The sequence below is a fragment of the Triturus cristatus genome, chromosome 10 (assembly GCF_964204655.1).
Source record: "Triturus cristatus chromosome 10, aTriCri1.1, whole genome shotgun sequence".
Taxonomy (NCBI): domain Eukaryota; kingdom Metazoa; phylum Chordata; class Amphibia; order Caudata; family Salamandridae; genus Triturus; species Triturus cristatus.
This window is the reverse complement of record NC_140593.1, coordinates 201,849,625-201,868,955: the sequence shown is the minus strand read 5'-3', so window position 1 is coordinate 201,868,955 and position 19,331 is coordinate 201,849,625. Positions and strand designations below refer to the sequence as shown.

The 19,331-nt window shown below is 42.5% G+C and overlaps 1 protein-coding gene across 4 annotated transcripts in view; it reads right to left on the bottom strand.

Annotated features, from left to right (window-relative positions):
- Positions 1 to 19,331, bottom strand: part of AGMO (alkylglycerol monooxygenase) — an 890,221-nt gene that overhangs the window by 144,380 nt on the left and 726,510 nt on the right. The window contains exon 14 of one of the 4 annotated variants that reach the window (XM_085630808.1): positions 2,442 to 2,561. The exons of the other annotated variants lie outside the window; for them this stretch is intronic. Coding sequence (XP_085486934.1) covers positions 2,442 to 2,561 — 120 coding nt within the window. The remainder of the gene's footprint in view (positions 1 to 2,441; positions 2,562 to 19,331) is intronic. 4 annotated transcript variants of the gene reach the window in all.

The window sequence follows — 19,331 nt, the reverse complement described above, 5'->3', positions numbered from 1 at the left end:
TTTTAGATGTAGAGATGGTGGGTATAGCATTGATAATAGTGGCATTCTTATTAGGGGGCATAACTGTAGGTGAATTATCACGTGCCCGGCATTTACTAGTTTTATTCTGCCGTGACTGTGCTGCCGAGTACTGCAGCTCCAAACAGGATAGTCTATTTTCAATCCCATCAAGTCTATCATAGATTGGTCGGCACGTTTTAAAGAATATTGCCTCTATTTTCTCCCAGAAATCATCGCCCACATTGTACTGTTCCTCGGGGGGGGGGGATACATGAGACATTTGGGCACTCTCTTTCCCATTCTCCAAAGCTACTTCTAGGCATAAGGTTGATTTTTCAACAATGTCCGCAGGAGTTATTCTCCTAGACTTAGCGGTTAGGGCATTGTTTGGTGGTTCTTTGCGTTTCCTTTTGGATCTCTCTGTTTTCATACTTTCCTTGCTCTTTGGGGAAATTTTCTTATATTTAGGGTTCAAAGTGGAGCGAGTCTTTACACTCTCAGTTACATCAGTTTGTCGTGGCGACTTTGGTTGGCCCCTTTTTTTCCTGGTATTGAGATTGGCTCCTTCAGAGGCTGGAATACAATGGGGTACATTTCTCTGTGGGGAAAGATCATCATCAACATTATCCGGTGCTACCAGCATTATGCTCACATCATTATCTGGGATCTGGTCTGCATTTTGCAACGGGGAATGGGCATGAATGAGGTGGCCCAATGAGGAGCGCTTGTCTGTGAAGGGACCAAGTGACAAACGTTTTTCGGTGTAGTCAATCTCTTTGTCCAATATGGATGATACCCTTACAAGGAATTGATCGAGTGTGCCAACCAGAGACTTTCGTCTCGTATCGGGAACAGCAGACATCTTTTGCAGGACACTTTAACTATGTATTACACTGTGAGGGATTGCGTTGGCGTGACTGACCTTGGTGAGGATCTCCAGGGTTCTACTCCAGGGTTCTTCGCAGAGGGTGGGCCCGACCCGACCTTACACAGCCTCTAACGGGCTCAAACGGGCCCGCCCTTGGTCCGGGCTTCGTCCGGCGCCCGCCCGCGCGCGTCCCGCGACGCGGAAGGAGCGGCGTTCTTTTGAGCGCCTCCGGGCGCTTAGCAGGCGTCAGAATGGCGCTAGGGCGCCTGGGAGTTGTGGTCTTCCCACGCCGGGGCCGCTGAATGGAGATGCGGCAACAACAACGGCAGGGACACCCAGCAGGACAGCAGCGACAGTGTGGCGAGCACTTCAGGGCAAGGCAAGGCACCAGCAATCACCCCCGCGCTATTCCAGGGTTCCCGGAACGATCCAGATTTACTCTGTCTGTGGAAGCAGGGAGATTTTATATGCGCCGATCTGCAGCACCTGCACTATGCCCAGTGCTTAATTTGTTAAATTAGCGTTCGTTTGGTTCCATGGGCACAGTGATTTTGTGGTTTTTGTTATAGCCACATAATCAAGACCACTGACCATATTTTGCGCAAACACGGGACCGGAAGTCTTATATTTACTATGGGTAGCGCTGGTACTCGTGACCGCTGCACAATTTTGCGCTGCTCCTGCGTGCTTTTTAATGATTAGTATATCGACACGTTTTGCATAGCTTTTTGCACCATGACTGCCTGTGCAAAACCTTAGCAAATACGAGCCCACCCTCAAAGAGCGGTGACTTTGCATACCCTAGAAACACCAGCACGAGTACTTTAAATCACAGGACAAAATTTGGCGAGATTTTGTATCACCTTTTGGGCAAACTCTGGACGTTGGATTTGTCTTTCCCTGTTAATGGACTGATTACTTCACTGTTCTGATTGAATGTATCAGTTTTTCAAACCACTACCGGAGGAAAAAACAATTCACAACAATAGATTTTGCACGTTGCCTCCGTGTGCCCTGCCTGTCCTCTAGATCTGCCCTACACCTGCACTATGTCTGCTCACAGTTTGCCCCACTTACGCTACAACTGTCCGGCCTGCTCTCTGCGCGTGTTAATGCTGCTGCTGTGCCTGCTTTGGCCGTACTATACCAGTCGTGCCTGTCCTGGCCCACTCTGCTTGTAATATGCCTGCCATGTCTGTGCTGTGTCTCCCCTACTTGATCCTTGCTCTGGATGCTCCACCCACAGTTTTTTCAAAGTTCCTACAGAAAGGAAGTATTTTATTCATTAAAAATAAATGATAATAAAAATGCAGTAGGGCTGGACTTCTAACCAAGCACTCTAAAGGTGACCCCTGGACTTCTAACCAAGCACTCTACAACTACTGGGCAGGGCCTCTCAATAACCCTTGGGCTCTTAACCAAGCACATCGTCGCTGATCTAGAGGAGCCGCTCTGCTCACTAAGTCTCAGGCTGCCAAGCACGCACTCTACGATGCAATGGAGGAGACACTCCCATTTTAACCAACAACTCTACCCCTGAGTTGCAGGAGCAGCACCCGAGAGAACAGCTTACCTTTTCCAGGCTGGTGCTTGATGTTGGACGAGTGCTCTTGACTCTGCTCTGAAGCGCGGTTCTCGTCGCTATAGGTCCTGTCTTCTTGGTGTGCATCAGTGTTGGCGTGAGCCCTGAGTACTGGCGGCAAAAAAATGCCTTGAGTGGCACGTTCAGTTAATCTTGTTTTTCTCTAATCAGCTGTGTGCCAGTGTTCAGTGTTATATTTGTCTACAAAGTGGCTGATTATTCTATATAACATTTTATAGTATGTGGTGCTCACGGCCGCAGCTCTTCCTCCACTGCTGCTGGCTTTTAACTTTTGCAACGAAAGACATATTTTTTCAAGTTAAAAGCTGGTAGCAGTGGCGGAAGAACTGCAGCTGTGAGCCCCACACACTATAAAACATTATTTAGCATACTAAGCCATTTGAATACTTTGTAGACAGATATAACACTGAACACTGGCACGTTAAGGTAGACTTGATTTTCTTGTTTTTTTGCCATCAGCTGTGTACTAGTGTTCAGTGTTATATTTGTCTGCATTATGTTAAATTACTTTTTATAGCGTGGGTCCACGGATGTAGTTATTCCTCCACTGCTGCTGGCTTTTAAGTAAAAAAAAAAGATTTATTTTGCACATTTGGCACATTCAAGTAGTCCTGTTTTCTGTCATTAGCACACATTCTTGCAATGTTATAAAGTAAAACTAAAAGTCCTACAACGCATTGTGTTCTGCTAGTTCTTTAAAACCTTTTACTGGCTAAAGGTAGCATACATTATGGGTCCCTTGGACGCTATTCAAAACAGCCCACCGAGTGCTGCCGAGTTCCATCCTGGCCTCCAGTAATATTCAGGCATAAATTAAAATGTCAAGTTAACTCTGCCTCTGGTGATTAATTGTCTTCCTGGAGAGAGACAGGAGTTTTGTCTAGGAGGAGTTGTGACTGCTTGTAAGGTAGTACAGATGGTTAATATACCTGCTGCATTAAACGTTTACCATGCAGATGAAAAAGTGCATATAATGTAAAGTAGGTCAGTGTGTTACTGCTTCTGTCAGAGAGATCCTTTTGTTACCTGCAGTTTGTAAGTTAAAATCCTATCATAGAACAGCAAGCTATTAACTAGTCTGAGTGTCATCAAAGAGCTGCATGCAAACTGCAAGTTATATATTACACCTATATGATTTTTTTGCCCAATCTTTCATTATCCTAATCTTGCAAAAAGGGTTCATTTGGGTAGAAAAAAAATTCTTATTGGAAAGCAACCCTAACAATGCTGTTATGTTTTTAAATTCTGAATTTGCGCTTTTCCAGACTTACAACACTTAAACTATATTGCCTACAATGACAATCATGGATGACATGTGACTCCTATACCTTGTAGTCCTGTCTGATGTAACATTCCCTATATACTGATTTACACACGTAGGATTGTATCTATGCAGTGTGTGTATGATAAAAAAGTGCTCTGACGCCTTACACTGGTGTCAGAGGCACTATAAAACTAAATTAATCTGAGAGACAGTGGTTATGTTATGGAGACTTGAAGGGCAGTGTTAAAGGGTTGTACTGAGGGAATGCGTGTGAGGGGTGGTCATTGGGGAGCACCAACAATGTCACACAGGGCGCCACGCCGCCACCAGTGTTAAAGCCGGCCCTGAGCGAAGTAACCTTTTGCAAAGGGCAGGAATATTGCATAATGTGCAGTGTGGTGGTGGCGTGATGCCGATCGCAGCAGGTCACGTCACCGCGTGGTAGTAGTAGCATGATGTAATATGTTTTAATACTCTACTATACTGAATAACCCCATACCCCTTCGGCCACTGGTAGTGACTGTGACTGACTCATTCAAGTGTATTGCCTGATTTTATTCAGTTTATCTGTTTAGTGTTTTCACAAAATTTTTGTTTATTTTGCCACATAAGCTATGTCAAAGTTGTACCTTTTAAATCATAGACTCTGTTAAAAATGGCATACCCTACACCAGTATTGTCCTTTCCCCAAATCAGCACATACAGCACTGAAATTGTCCCTTTTCAATGCATTAGTGATTTTGGCTAATTTATTCCAAAATTGTGCTTTAAATGCACTTTATTATAAGGAAGACCCCCTTGGAGAAATTTAGATCAGGTATATATTACATCTGACTTTTAGCACTGCCAGTTGACAATGTGGGTGGAGCTAATATAGTAAGTGGGTGGAGCCAGTGGAGGAAGTGGGTGGAGCCAGAGAAAATGGGTGTGGCCTCTGACAAACATTTGAGCACCTGCACTTCATATTTTACAAATTAAGCTCTCATGTTGGGAGTAATGGTATGAGAGAAGCGCTGGGCTTGCGTGGGTCTGGTAGCCTGGGCTCATAGGAGTTGCAGTGCCGGGAGGGGAGCAGAGGAGCAGCGTGGCGCGGGAGCAGAAGGTTGCGGCGACTGGCAGAAAAGGTAAGTCAACATTTTTATTATTTAGTTTTTCCCGCGCTGCCCCTCCACGTCGGAATGGCAGCAGCTGCCGCTGATGAGGTGAAGTCTAATAGTTACTGAAAGGGAATGCAGCATTCCTTTTTGGTAAAGTTTATGATCCGTGATGTTTTTCTCAATTGTGAACTTCATGTTTAACACTGTATTACAACACCATTTCGAATGGTATGTTTTACAAGGACTAATGTAGCAGGTATGTACGTATTTTCTTGGATTCAGAATCCAGACATATGGTTATTTTTAGCGCAGATTTATTTTTATATATTCTTGAGTAAAACACATATTTCTCGGAGTTAGCCACTAATGACATTCACCCTTTGGTACCTTGCTGAGTGGAGTTAATGCAGTGGCCACTAGTTGGCATATCAAAGACGCCATTGAAACATTGGCCGCTTTTCAGGTAGATTAAGATTCTGCTCCTGGAGAAAGAGGAGAGGTTGTGAATTTCATGAGCATGATTTCCTGCTGACATAATAATCCACCATGTGTGGCTTGCCACTTTAAACTCCAAAATTAAACTAAGTACAAAGAAAGTAAACTCTGCACATCCACATTAAAGACAGAAGATATGTATCTAACTACAGAGCATCCTGTCTGTTAAGCAACCAGGAACAGCATAGATTACAAACATTGTGCCTGGTCAATGATTATGAAGTCACACATAGAAGAGCCCTCCTGATAATATTTTCTATGATGTGCTTTTTACCAGTATAAAGCAAAAATAGTGGTTCTGTTGGGAGTACGCTCAGTTTAACTGACATTAAATGTTTTTAGATGAATATTGGATTTTTTACTTAATCACTTTTATACACACACACACAGAGATAAGTAATTTGAAAAAACTGAGAGATCAATTTCCTTTTTAAACTGTATTTAGCTCCACATATATATGAATACTGTACAGGACTGACCAAAAAACATATAAATCACAACGTATATAATGACCAACAATGCATAATGACATGACAATTGACATACATTACATCAGACTAAATAAACATAAACTTAAACAAAAATGTGTTTTAAATGAAGTTGATCCAAAGTAAATTGCATATGACACCACAGTAATTATCTTCTGTTTTGGAATGATGAAATTGCATGGACCAATCTGATGAACAACGTCAACGTTTCGACCCTAGATTAATGTGCGAATTTGTACGCATCAATGGCGGGTCTTCCTCAGGACAATAATCTAAATGTCAGCCTGTAATGACAAAACGTATAGTCACAAGGTCTGTGTGTGTGTGATATGTACTATACCTAGAGCACGTGTGAAACTCAGGCTCACCTGAAAACTCGAAAAAATTAATTAATCAATCGTACTGTCACATCTGATGAATTCGATGGACTTTAATCTTCGTCTGTTCGATATCAATTCTACAATAAATAAATGAGGAATAATAACCATTTTGAATGGCTATATGTAGTATTCACAATTATTATTTATGCGAATACCTGACCAATTGACATCATTTTTGACTTGGCTTAATTCCTGCAGCACCGACATTCAATTCACCAGAACTTACAATACGGATTCGATTCCATTCCTAGATCTGACATTGGAGGAAGAGAATGGTAAAATAATAATGAATCTATACAAAAAGCCAACGGATAGGAACACCCTCTTACAATACCATTCACATCACCCTAGGAATCTTAGGGATAACCTCCCTTATGGACAATTTTTGCGGCTACGTCGCAATTGTAGCAGAAGAGGTGACTACTTCAAGGAAACCGACATCCTCATTGCAAAAATGAGGGAGAGGGGATATCCAAAAGGACTCCTTAACAGAGCCAGAAAAAGAGCCTGGTACAGACCGAGGGAAACCTTACTTGAGATATTGCCAAAGAACCAAGAAATGGAAAAGCTAGTATGCGTTACCACCTTTAACACCCGCAGTAACGAGATCAAAAAGGTGATCAGAAAGTATTGGAACCTGGTGGGTCCTGAAATCAAAATGCCCAAACCACCTTTATTTGCATTCAAACGTGCAAAGAACGTTAAAGACCATGTGGTGTCGTCATATTTAGAACCACCGTCCCAACCAGATATTAGAACACATTTCAATTTACCACCTATAACTGGACATCATAGATGTAGTCACTGCAAAGCTTGTCAATACACCTTATCTGGAGATAACTTTGTGCATCGGGGCAAAACATATGGCCTTGAACAATTTACAAACTGCAATAGCCAAAATGTAATTTATGCAATCAGATGCCCTTGTAGTTTAATCTATGTAGGACAAACGACCCAAAAAGTGAAGAATAGAATTCTTCAACACATAAGTAGAGTAAAATGTAAGACACAGGGAGCTCCCCTTGTAGAACATTACTCTAGGTTAGGTCATACTCATGAACAAATTGAGTGGTGGGTGATTGAAAAAATTGTCATACACCAGAGAGGCGGTAACATCACGGGCTCCCTTAATTATAAGGAATGCCGTTGGATACATGTCCTCGAAACGGTTAATCATGGTCTTAATGAACACGAGGAGACCTATATTCAGATGAGCAAGCTATAAGGGATATAATCCTGATTGGGTTGCGTTTAGCTTATTTTGAAATGTTATCTGTACATCCGATAAGAATTATTCAAATAGAATAAGTGTTGACACCTGAGCCCAACCCAAATACGAATGTGGCCTCATCTGTATTCTAATATCTGATTTGCTTAAGTTGTAATCAACCTTATTGAATATTGTGACAATTGCTAATGTGAGTATCTAAGTTTCAGTTTTCTCTACATGATATGTTAAACTATATAGATATATTTGTGTAAGCATGGACGAATTTGATTGATAACGCCCTTCATTCAGTGGTGTAGGAGAGTTGCTACACATTTCTTTATGTATAGTAAAAGAGCAATGATTGTACACGGCCGGTTCTTTTATCAACATATTTCCACGTACATGGGTGGAGATTATAACTGTATCACTGAAACTATCAATGATCCTTAATGTTCTATGAGCGCTCTGACATTCTTCCAGACCAACGGGATGTCACATGTCTTTAAAATCGGGTGAAAATCTACAAATGCAAGTACATGACATTGTTTTAGAATAGCCGTTGCCTTGGCTACACATATGAATAAAAACGGCGTAATCTTTCTTTCGCGCTCGAACATTGTTTTCCGACGCGTTGATCATTGGAAGCGTATGTACTGCGCTCCGAGTGAGTATTTAAACATACGTTTGAGTTTACAAATAGTCCGTACCGCTTTTTGAATATTTTGACAAATAACTGAGACTTTCCGGGTTTTTACGATCACTTTAAATGAATCCATGCCATTTTTTCGAATAAGCTGACGCAATGATCACGCCCGCGCATATAAACAGCTGATTCCTTTTCTCGCATTCGAACATTTCCTGTCCGGCACGTCGAGAACTGGAAGCTGATTTCTTTCGCTCCGAGTGAGTAATTAGGTGTGGTGTTTTGGGGATGGGACCGTCACGACACTTGGCTCGTTGGAGAATGCACTGTTGATACACTCGTAGTCCAACTTTTAAGTGTAGTCTTTAGACTGAGACGACACTTGGTTCGTTGGAGAATTCACTGTAGATATACTCGTAGATCTACATTCAAATGTAATCTTTAGTTTCCATTGCGTTTAAACAAATGATGCCTTTATACAGCGGGAAAATGACCTCTTTCATGGTTAAGGCTGGGACTTTGTAAACGACTTTTTAGTCGTTTGGAATCAATGCCTTTAAAGGATTTTTCACTTAAAGTTTGGGTACTAGCTTGATTCTACTGGGGTGAAACTTGTGAGTTTTTACTATCAGGTCCCTATAGATTAAATAAATAGTGACTTATTTTAGTCCGTTTTTTCCCCACTTTTAGATTTCGGTGATCGTTTTGACGGCACCGTCACTTGACTCGTGACTGCTCAACTCCTAAGGTATGTAGTTGATGTCAGGTATTCGCATAAATAATAATTGTGAATACTACATATAGCCATTCAAAATGGTTATTATTCCTCATTTATTTATTGTAGAATTGATATCGAACAGACGAAGATTAAAGTCCATCGAATTCATCAGATGTGACAGTACGATTGATTAATTAATTTTTTCGAGTTTTCAGGTGAGCCTGAGTTTCACACATGCTCTAGGTATAGTACATATCACACACACACAGACCTTGTGACTATACGTTTTGTCATTACAGGCTGACATTTAGATTATTGTCCTGAGGAAGACCCGCCATTGATGCGTACAAATTCGCACATTAATCTAGGGACGAAACGTCGACGTTGTTCATCAGATTGGTCCATGCAATTTCATCATTCCAAAACAGAAGATAATTACTGTGGTGTCATATGCAATTTACTTTGGATCAACTTCATTTAAAACACATTTTTGTTTAAGTTTATGTTTATTTAGTCTGATGTAATGTATGTCAATTGTCATGTCATTATACATTGTTGGTCATTATATACGTTGTGATTTATATGTTTTTTGGTCAGTCCTGTACAGTATTCATATATATGTGGAGCTAAATACAGTTTAAAAAGGAAATTGATCTCTCAGTTTTTTCAAATTACTTATCTCTGTGTGTGTGTGTATAAAAGTGATTAAGTAAAAAATCCAATATTCATCTAAAAACATTTAATGTCAGTTAAACTGAGCGTACTCCCAACAGAACCACTATTTTTGCTTTATATACATACCCAGGTTCTGAGGGTCACTGGGTTACCCCATTACTTTTAATGGTTATCTGGTGCAGGTTTTTACCTGCGAGGGTCTTTCTTCATTTATTGACTTAAAAAAATCACATCATATTATGTCTGAGAAAGAAACACTGTCCTACAGCGAGGACTATATTAACAAATTGATACAAGAACAGGCAGAATTTGACTATTTAGGCACAGGCCTAAATCCAATAGATACTACATTGAATGATAAATTGTCAAGACTAGAGAGATTAGAGAAGAAGCTAATACGTACCCGTTTGCATGGCCATTTGTTGACAAAATATCTACAAGCGAACATCATACAGAAGGGATTACAAGTACGCAACGAACCAGCTATCTTCATTGATTTACCTAAATTCCGTGAGGGATTCAGCTTTGTGGCAAACAACTGCTCCCGACACTGGATGGTGTTAGGAGTAGAAACTGCACTGGAATATGCTAAAAAATTGATGCAGGAGATAGCCAACCTTAAAAAGGAGATCCTGGAAGACAAAGGACTAAAGAACGCACGGGAAGCCTTGGAAAGAGCTGAAAAGGCGACAGCCGAATTCAATACCACAACATTAAGCAAAAAACTGGAAAAATTGGCCAAGGATATCAGGCTATACGATAAGAAGATTACGTATCCCTACATATGCGACGACTATTACATTCAGGACGCACAAGGATACTTTACTAATCGTGGTAGACAAAATACAAGAAGGTTTGCCACTTTTTCAAATTCTTCCTTTGGTAGTGGGTCAGACAACGAATTAGACCAACCCAGTACAAGTTCAGACGTACGTACTTACTCCTCAGGACCACGGTTTCAGCCACAAGAATTGAGTCTTCAACAGGGACCAATATACCAATCACATTCTACATATCAAGATAACTTTGGGCCTTCTACTTCATCTTCTCCTTTTTTAGGGGAACCCATCTGGACAAGTCGGGACCAGAATTGGAGGAGACCTCAGAGATGGAACCAAGGGAAGGGCAATCAACGCGGCAACACGAGAGTCCGTTTTCAAACACAGCCACCACAGAACCATGGCGAAATTCGAACCAGACGTCAGACATACCGCTGGTAATTCCCACATTGATAAATGAAGTTGAAGCTGTTCCATCTAGTTTTGACAATCAAAAAGATCCTATTGTGAATATTTCAAATTATACTTTGAATAAGGCTGAACATGACGTATTAGCACGAGGGTTGTCTTTTGTACCTACCACTATACCGAATTCGTTTAACATCAAACTGGAATTGCAGCAATTCTTCAGAAAAATTCGTTTAAAGCACTATTTCTTAAAGAAAGGTGATTACAACAAGAAGTTAGCGGCAACAGACTTTCGTCCGGCATCCACATTTACACCAGCTGGGTACTTAATGAACGAAAGAATTATAGCCTTTGAAAAAATTGTTGTAAGTGAGGTCATGGATTTATTGAACAATACAAAATACATTAGATATAACATCACGAAGGAGGAAAGGCTCGCCCTCCATTCACTTAATGAAAACAAGATGATTGTGATTAAAACTGCGGATAAGGGGGGAGCAGTGGTAGTGCAAAATACAGAGGACTATGTATATGAGATTAACCAACAACTCAGCTGTACAACAAGCTATGCCCGTATCCCTGGTGACCCCACTAAAGAAATTGCCAAACTGATCCGAGACCTTACGAACCGAGGAGTTGAGGAAGGCTTCCTCTCGGAACCTGAATGTAAGTTCCTCAATAAAACCAATCCGAGGATCCCCACAATATATACAATTCCTAAAATACATAAAAACCTACATAAACCTCCGGGAAGACCAATCGTATCCGGATGTGGATCAGTGCTGGAGCCCCTGAATCAATACCTTGACAGCTTTCTAAAGCCTTTTGTACAGGAAACAAGATCGTACCTCCGTGACACAATGCACACTATTCAGTTGTTTGAAGACCAACCGTTTGACAAATCTATACAACTGTTTGTCACACTGGATGTGTGCTCACTCTATACGAGTATTCCACAAAGAGAAGCAATTGAAGTCATCAGTAATATCTTGGATACTCGTCCAAAACCCCATTGGATCCCCACTGAGTTTTTGGTACAACTTCTACGGATCGCGATGACGAAAAATTATTTCATCTTTCAGAATGTCTTCTATTACCAGTGCAAAGGTGTAGCTATGGGCGCAGGGTTCGCGCCAAGCCTAGCGAACCTGTTCATGGACGATTTTGAGGACAAGATCATCTACTCGAACCACAATCCATACCTTAATAATATATCAGCTTGGAAGCGATATATTGACGATGTTGTTATGCTTTGGACAGGAACCGTGGAACAATTGACATCATTTTTGACTTGGCTTAATTCCTGCAGCACCGACATTCAATTCACCAGAACTTACAATACGGATTCGATTCCATTCCTAGATCTGACATTGGAGGAAGAGAATGGTAAAATAATAATGAATCTATACAAAAAGCCAACGGATAGGAACACCCTCTTACAATACCATTCACATCACCCTAGGAATCTTAGGGATAACCTCCCTTATGGACAATTTTTGCGGCTACGTCGCAATTGTAGCAGAAGAGGTGACTACTTCAAGGAAACCGACATCCTCATTGCAAAAATGAGGGAGAGGGGATATCCAAAAGGACTCCTTAACAGAGCCAGAAAAAGAGCCTGGTACAGACCGAGGGAAACCTTACTTGAGATATTGCCAAAGAACCAAGAAATGGAAAAGCTAGTATGCGTTACCACCTTTAACACCCGCAGTAACGAGATCAAAAAGGTGATCAGAAAGTATTGGAACCTGGTGGGTCCTGAAATCAAAATGCCCAAACCACCTTTATTTGCATTCAAACGTGCAAAGAACGTTAAAGACCATGTGGTGTCGTCATATTTAGAACCACCGTCCCAACCAGATATTAGAACACATTTCAATTTACCACCTATAACTGGACATCATAGATGTAGTCACTGCAAAGCTTGTCAATACACCTTATCTGGAGATAACTTTGTGCATCGGGGCAAAACATATGGCCTTGAACAATTTACAAACTGCAATAGCCAAAATGTAATTTATGCAATCAGATGCCCTTGTAGTTTAATCTATGTAGGACAAACGACCCAAAAAGTGAAGAATAGAATTCTTCAACACATAAGTAGAGTAAAATGTAAGACACAGGGAGCTCCCCTTGTAGAACATTACTCTAGGTTAGGTCATACTCATGAACAAATTGAGTGGTGGGTGATTGAAAAAATTGTCATACACCAGAGAGGCGGTAACATCACGGGCTCCCTTAATTATAAGGAATGCCGTTGGATACATGTCCTCGAAACGGTTAATCATGGTCTTAATGAACACGAGGAGACCTATATTCAGATGAGCAAGCTATAAGGGATATAATCCTGATTGGGTTGCGTTTAGCTTATTTTGAAATGTTATCTGTACATCCGATAAGAATTATTCAAATAGAATAAGTGTTGACACCTGAGCCCAACCCAAATACGAATGTGGCCTCATCTGTATTCTAATATCTGATTTGCTTAAGTTGTAATCAACCTTATTGAATATTGTGACAATTGCTAATGTGAGTATCTAAGTTTCAGTTTTCTCTACATGATATGCTAAACTATATAGATATATTTGTGTAAGCATGGACGAATTTGATTGATAACGCCCTTCATTCAGTGGTCTAGGAGAGTTGCTACACATTTCTTTATGTATAGTAAAAGAGCAATGATTGTACACGGCCGGTTCTTTTATCAACATATTTCCACGTACATGGGTGGAGATTATAACTGTATCACTGAAACTATCAATGATCCTTAATGTTCTATGAGCGCTCTGACATTCTTCCAGACCAACGGGATGTCACATGTCTTTAAAATCGGGTGAAAATCTACAAATGCAAGTACATGACATTGTTTTAGAATAGCCGTTGCCTTGGCTACACATATGAATAAAAACGGCGTAATCTTTCTTTCGCGCTCGAACATTGTTTTCCGACGCGTTGATCATTGGAAGCGTATGTACTGCGCTCCGAGTGAGTATTTAAACATACGTTTGAGTTTACAAATAGTCCGTACCGCTTTTTGAATATTTTGACAAATAACTGAGACTTTCCGGGTTTTTACGATCACTTTAAATGAATCCATGCCATTTTTTCGAATAAGCTGACGCAATGATCACGCCCGCGCATATAAACAGCTGATTCCTTTTCTCGCGTTCGAACATTTCCTGTCCGGCACGTCGAGAACTGGAAGCTGATTTCTTTCGCTCCGAGTGAGTAATTAAGTGTGGTGTTTTGGGGATGGGACCGTCACGACACTTGGCTCGTTGGAGAATGCACTGTTGATACACTCGTAGTCCAACTTTTAAGTGTAGTCTTTAGACTGAGACGACACTTGGTTCGTTGGAGAATTCACTGTAGATATACTCGTAGATCTACATTCAAATGTAATCTTTAGTTTCCATTGCGTTTAAACAAATGATGCCTTTATACAGCGGGAAAATGACCTCTTTCATGGTTAAGGCTGGGACTTTGTAAACGACTTTTTAGTCGTTTGGAATCAATGCCTTTAAAGGATTTTTCACTTAAAGTTTGGGTACTAGCTGGATTCTACTGGGGTGAAACTTGTGAGTTTTTACTATCAGGTCCCTATAGATTAAATAAATAGTGACTTATTTTAGTCCGTTTTTTCCCCACTTTTAGATTTCGGTGATCGTTTTGACGGCACCGTCACTTGACTCGTGACTGCTCAACTCCTAAGGTATGTAGTTGATGTCAGGTATTCGCATAAATAATAATTGTGAATACTACATATAGCCATTCAAAATGGTTATTATTCCTCATTTATTTATTGTAGAATTGAAATCGAACAGACGAAGATTAAAGTCCATCGAATTCATCAGATGTGACAGTACGATTGATTAATTAATTTTTTTGAGTTTTCAGGTGAGCCTGAGTTTCACACGTGCTCTAGGTATAGTACATATCACACACACACAGACCTTGTGACTATACGTTTTGTCATTACAGGCTGACATTTAGATTATTGTCCTGAGGAAGACCCGCCATTGATGCGTACAAATTCGCACATTAATCTAGGGTCGAAACGTTGACGTTGTTCATCAGATTGGTCCATGCAATTTCATCATTCCAAAACAGAAGATAATTACTGTGGTGTCATATGCAATTTACTTTGGATCAACTTCATTTAAAACACATTTTTGTTTAAGTTTATGTTTATTTAGTCTGATGTAATGTATGTCAATTGTCATGTCATTATGCATTGTTGGTCATTATATACGTTGTGATTTATATGTTTTTTGGTCAGTCCTGTACAGTATTCATATATATGTGGAGCTAAATACAGTTTAAAAAGGAAATTGATCTCTCAGTTTTTTCAAATTACTTATCTCTGTGTGTGTGTGTATAAAAGTGATTAAGTAAAAAATCCAATATTCATCTAAAAACATTTAATGTCAGTTAAACTGAGCGTACTCCCAACAGAACCACTATTTTTGCTTTATATACATACCCAGGTTCTGAGGGTCACTGGGTTACCCCATTACTTTTAATGGTGCTTTTTACCAGAGCGGCTTTATGTAAACATTTTCTTTTTTAGAGCTACCTGGAATCCGTATGGTTTCTGCAGGTAGAGATATCGGGCCACATGTACGAAACTTTTTTTTGCCCATCACAAACAGTGCAATTTCGTAAAATCACCCACTTGCGAATGCAAAATAGCCATTCTTGATGTATGAAAGGCTTTGTAGCCGTAATTTTAGGTAATCACAAAAATTGCAATAACCATAAAATTGCAACTACAAATAGGGAATCGCAATTTGTGATTGCCTTAGCACATGTGTGAAGCATTTAAAAATGCAAACTGCGCATCTTGAAAAATGCAATTACCATCTACTTCAAATCGATGGTAACTATGTGCAAACTTTGTAAAATGCGCAAAACTGCATTTTTCAAAGTGCCATGCAGCATACACATGCCCTTAGCATATGTGTGCGCTTTACATGTGTACATTTAGTTTTTGGGGATGTGCTTCAGGAGGGGTCTTAGGCCCCCCCGGGCACCCTTGGCTTTGCATTACCTAATTTGCCATTATAAATTAGGTAATCACAAATTAGATAATGCAGAACCATTCGGACTTTCAGCCCATAATAACAAATGGAGTAATATGACCAAATAGCGATTCAAAATTTACCGAATCGCCGTTAGGCAATATTAAGGAATTGCCAAATATTTGGCGATTCCTTACATAAATAGCATTTTGCGATTACCAAATAGCAATTCAGAAAAATTAGCTATTTGTAAATCGCAAAATGCTTATTTGATACATGTGGCCCATCATGATAATATTAAAGTCTTTAATCCTATTTTTCAAGAAAAGTCATTATTAATGGCAGAAGTAATGTCAATTACTTAAAAAAGCATGTAGGGCTACCATTTTGATAGTGAAAAGCAAATGTTATAGGTTGAAGGTTGAAGGTCATTACAGGATGTTGTTACTTAGTGATGTTAGGGACCACAGACACATAAAATGTAACATGGAAACCCAGTGATACTGAAAAAGTATGAGATTTGTGGGGTCAGTTGATGCTAATTTGTTCCTTGCAAAATTCGCCCCATTTGGAGGGATTCAAAGCTGTAGTACTAGCAGGATATTATGATATACAGTAATTCTTTTTACTATGCACAGGCCCCTAGGACGGGAAACAGTCTTTACAATTCAGGCTGAGTCACTCATGCCGCATCTGCGTGGTTAAGGCACACATCGGTCTAGATCTCCGGATGTATGGAGAGAGGAACACGAAATGTTGGGACAGGGAGTTCCAGATGCAGACAGGTAAGTGGGGCCGGGTTTGGGGGGAGTAGTTTTTAGGGGTGGGGGTCAGTGTTAGGGCTCAGGGCTAGGGGGTTGGGGTAGTTTTTTTTGGAAGGGGGCTAGATTTTAGGGTCAGGGTGGGGAAAGAGGCAGTTTTCAGGGGGGGCTGTTTTAGGGCTCATTTTGGGGGGCTGTGCTCAGGATAGTTTTTGGCAGGGGGCAGGGTGTTAGGTCCCAGGGCATAGGGAGTGAAAAGGGTAGTTGGAAGGGCAGGGCGAAGTTGGTTTTAGGGCCCAACATGGGGGTCGGGGTAAGGTCAGGATTTCAGGGCTGAGGGCAGGCAGTTCGGGGTAGCTTTTGGGGCAAAGAGTGTTAAGGCTTAGGGTGAGGGGTCAGGGTCGTTTTAAGGGCTGTGGCAGGGTGAATTACAGGGCTGGGGTATCGGGTGTTAGGGCGCATGGAAGGTGCATGCATATCCCTTTAGCAATCATGCCTTTACAACACAATTAGTTGTAAAGGCATGTGTGGTAAAGGCATCCGTTGTAAAGATGCTGTCGAAGTTCAGACTGCGTTGTTAAGGCATGCGTGGTTTAGGCATGCATGGTTGTATCATACAACCCACTAGGAGGACAAGAGCACTTCTGTAGGACCCACATTGTGAATCAAGTTTAGAAAAAGTTAGAAAGGAAATAGGAGAATTTACCACCCCTCATGGCCTATGCAGAGAGGAAATCCATGGGCTGAAGTAGCATCCCATAACGCTTTGGAGAGAGCTGATACATTTCCATATTGTCTGTCATGTTGCTCTACAAGGGCAGATGCGCCACTAAACGTGTTCCATGGGGCCATCCTAAAATATTGGCAAGCCTCTACAAATCCTGCACCACATATCTACATTAGCATGGCAAGATAGGTCTTACGGGGAAGGAGAGTTAATGAACCTGGGTGAGGATGGGACTGTTTTAAGTGCTTCTAGGGTTGGCATTTTGGTGTGGTCTGGTAGTGAATGGACCTACTGATTTTCTTGGTTAAACGTTTGCTAAGCAACCTGGCTCAATAAAAGGCATATGAGTCAAATTTATAGAAACTTCATTGTGATTTATGTTTTCTTAGCACTCAAGAATACACTTGTGTATGACATATGTATGGGCTGACTGTGTGAGGCTATTGTCTAACAGACCCTATCTGTGCCCAAGTAGCCTGTCACAGAAGAGACCCTTCAGGAATTGGGGCTGACCTGAGCAGGCCTTTTAAAATGATTGGCCATTAGGAGACTGAGTACGTACATCTGTAGTTATTACTGGAAAGTGTGCGTGCTTCACTGTATAATACACTAAGGTGCGATTCCGATCGAGTAAAAATTTTTCCCGTACGACTCGTATCCGTATATTTTTACGTACGAATCGTACAAGTCCCGTCCCACCGGTGAAGTACGATCCGTACGTGAAAAATACATACAAATCGCTTCTGGAAAAGGTCTACGAGACGTACCCAGACAGTTTTACATACAAATCGTAAAACTGAAGTCCGAGCGCACAAGTACGATCCGTAATGCCCTTCCGAATATACAAGCGTATGTAAAACATCCTGTACAGAGCGAACTCTGTACCACTCGTATCCCGGGTAAACTTGTGCCCGGGATACGAGTCATACAGACCCCCACTCCCGCCCACGTATGTCCGCACGTCCTCCCCCGTATGTCAGCACCGTACCCCCGTATGTCAGTACGGTACCCCCCCAATGTCCGCACCATACCCCAGCTCCGTACTTGTACGCACCGTACCCCAGCACGGTACCCCAGCCCCGTACTTGGACGCACCGTACCCCAGCACGGTACCCCAGCCCCGTACTTGAACGCACCGTACCCCAGCACCGTACCCCAGCCCTGTACTTGGACGCACCGTACCCCAGCACCGTACCCCAGCCCTGTACTTGGACGCACCGTACCCCAGTCCCGTACATGGATGCACCGTACCCCAGCACCGTACCCCAGCCCCCTACTTGTACGCACCATACTCCAGCACCGTACCCCAGCCCCGTACTTGGGCGCACTGTACCCCAGCACCGTACTTGTACGCACCGTACCCCAGCACCGTACCCCAGCCCCGTACTTGGACACACCGTACCCCAGCACCGTACCCCAGCCCCGTACTTGGACGCACCGTACCCCAGCACCATACCCCAGCCCCGTACTTGAACGCACCGTACCCCAGCACCGTACCCCAGCCCTGTACTTGGACGCACTGTACCCCAGCACCGTACCCCAGCCCTGTACTTGGACGCACCGTACCCCAGCACCGTACCCCAGCCCTGTACTTGGACGCACCGTACCCCAGTCCCGTACATGGATGCACCGTACCCCAGCACCGTACCCCAGCCCCCTACTTGTACGCACCATACTCCAGCACCGTACCCCAGCCCCGTACTTGGGCGCACTGTACCCCAGCACCGTACTTGTACGCACCGTACCCCAGCACCGTACCCCAGCCCCGTACTTGGACACACCGTACCCCAGCACCGTACCCCAGCCCCGTACTTGGACGCACCGTACCCCAGCACCATACCCCAGCCCCGTACTTGGACGCACCGTACCCCAGCACCGTACCCCAGCCCCGTACTTGGATGCACCGTACCCCAGCACCGTACCCCAGCACCATACCCGAGCCCCGTACTTGGACACACCGTACCCCAGCACCGTACCCCAGCCCCGTACTTGGACGCACCGTACCCCAGCACCATACCCCAGCCCCGTACTTGGATGCACCGTACCCCAGCACCGTACCCCAGCCCTGTACTTGGACGCACTGTACCCCAGCACCGTACCCCAGCACCATACCCGAGCCCCGTACTTGGACGCACCATACCCCAGCACCGTACCCCAGCCCTGTACTTGGACGCACCGTACCCCAGCACCGTAC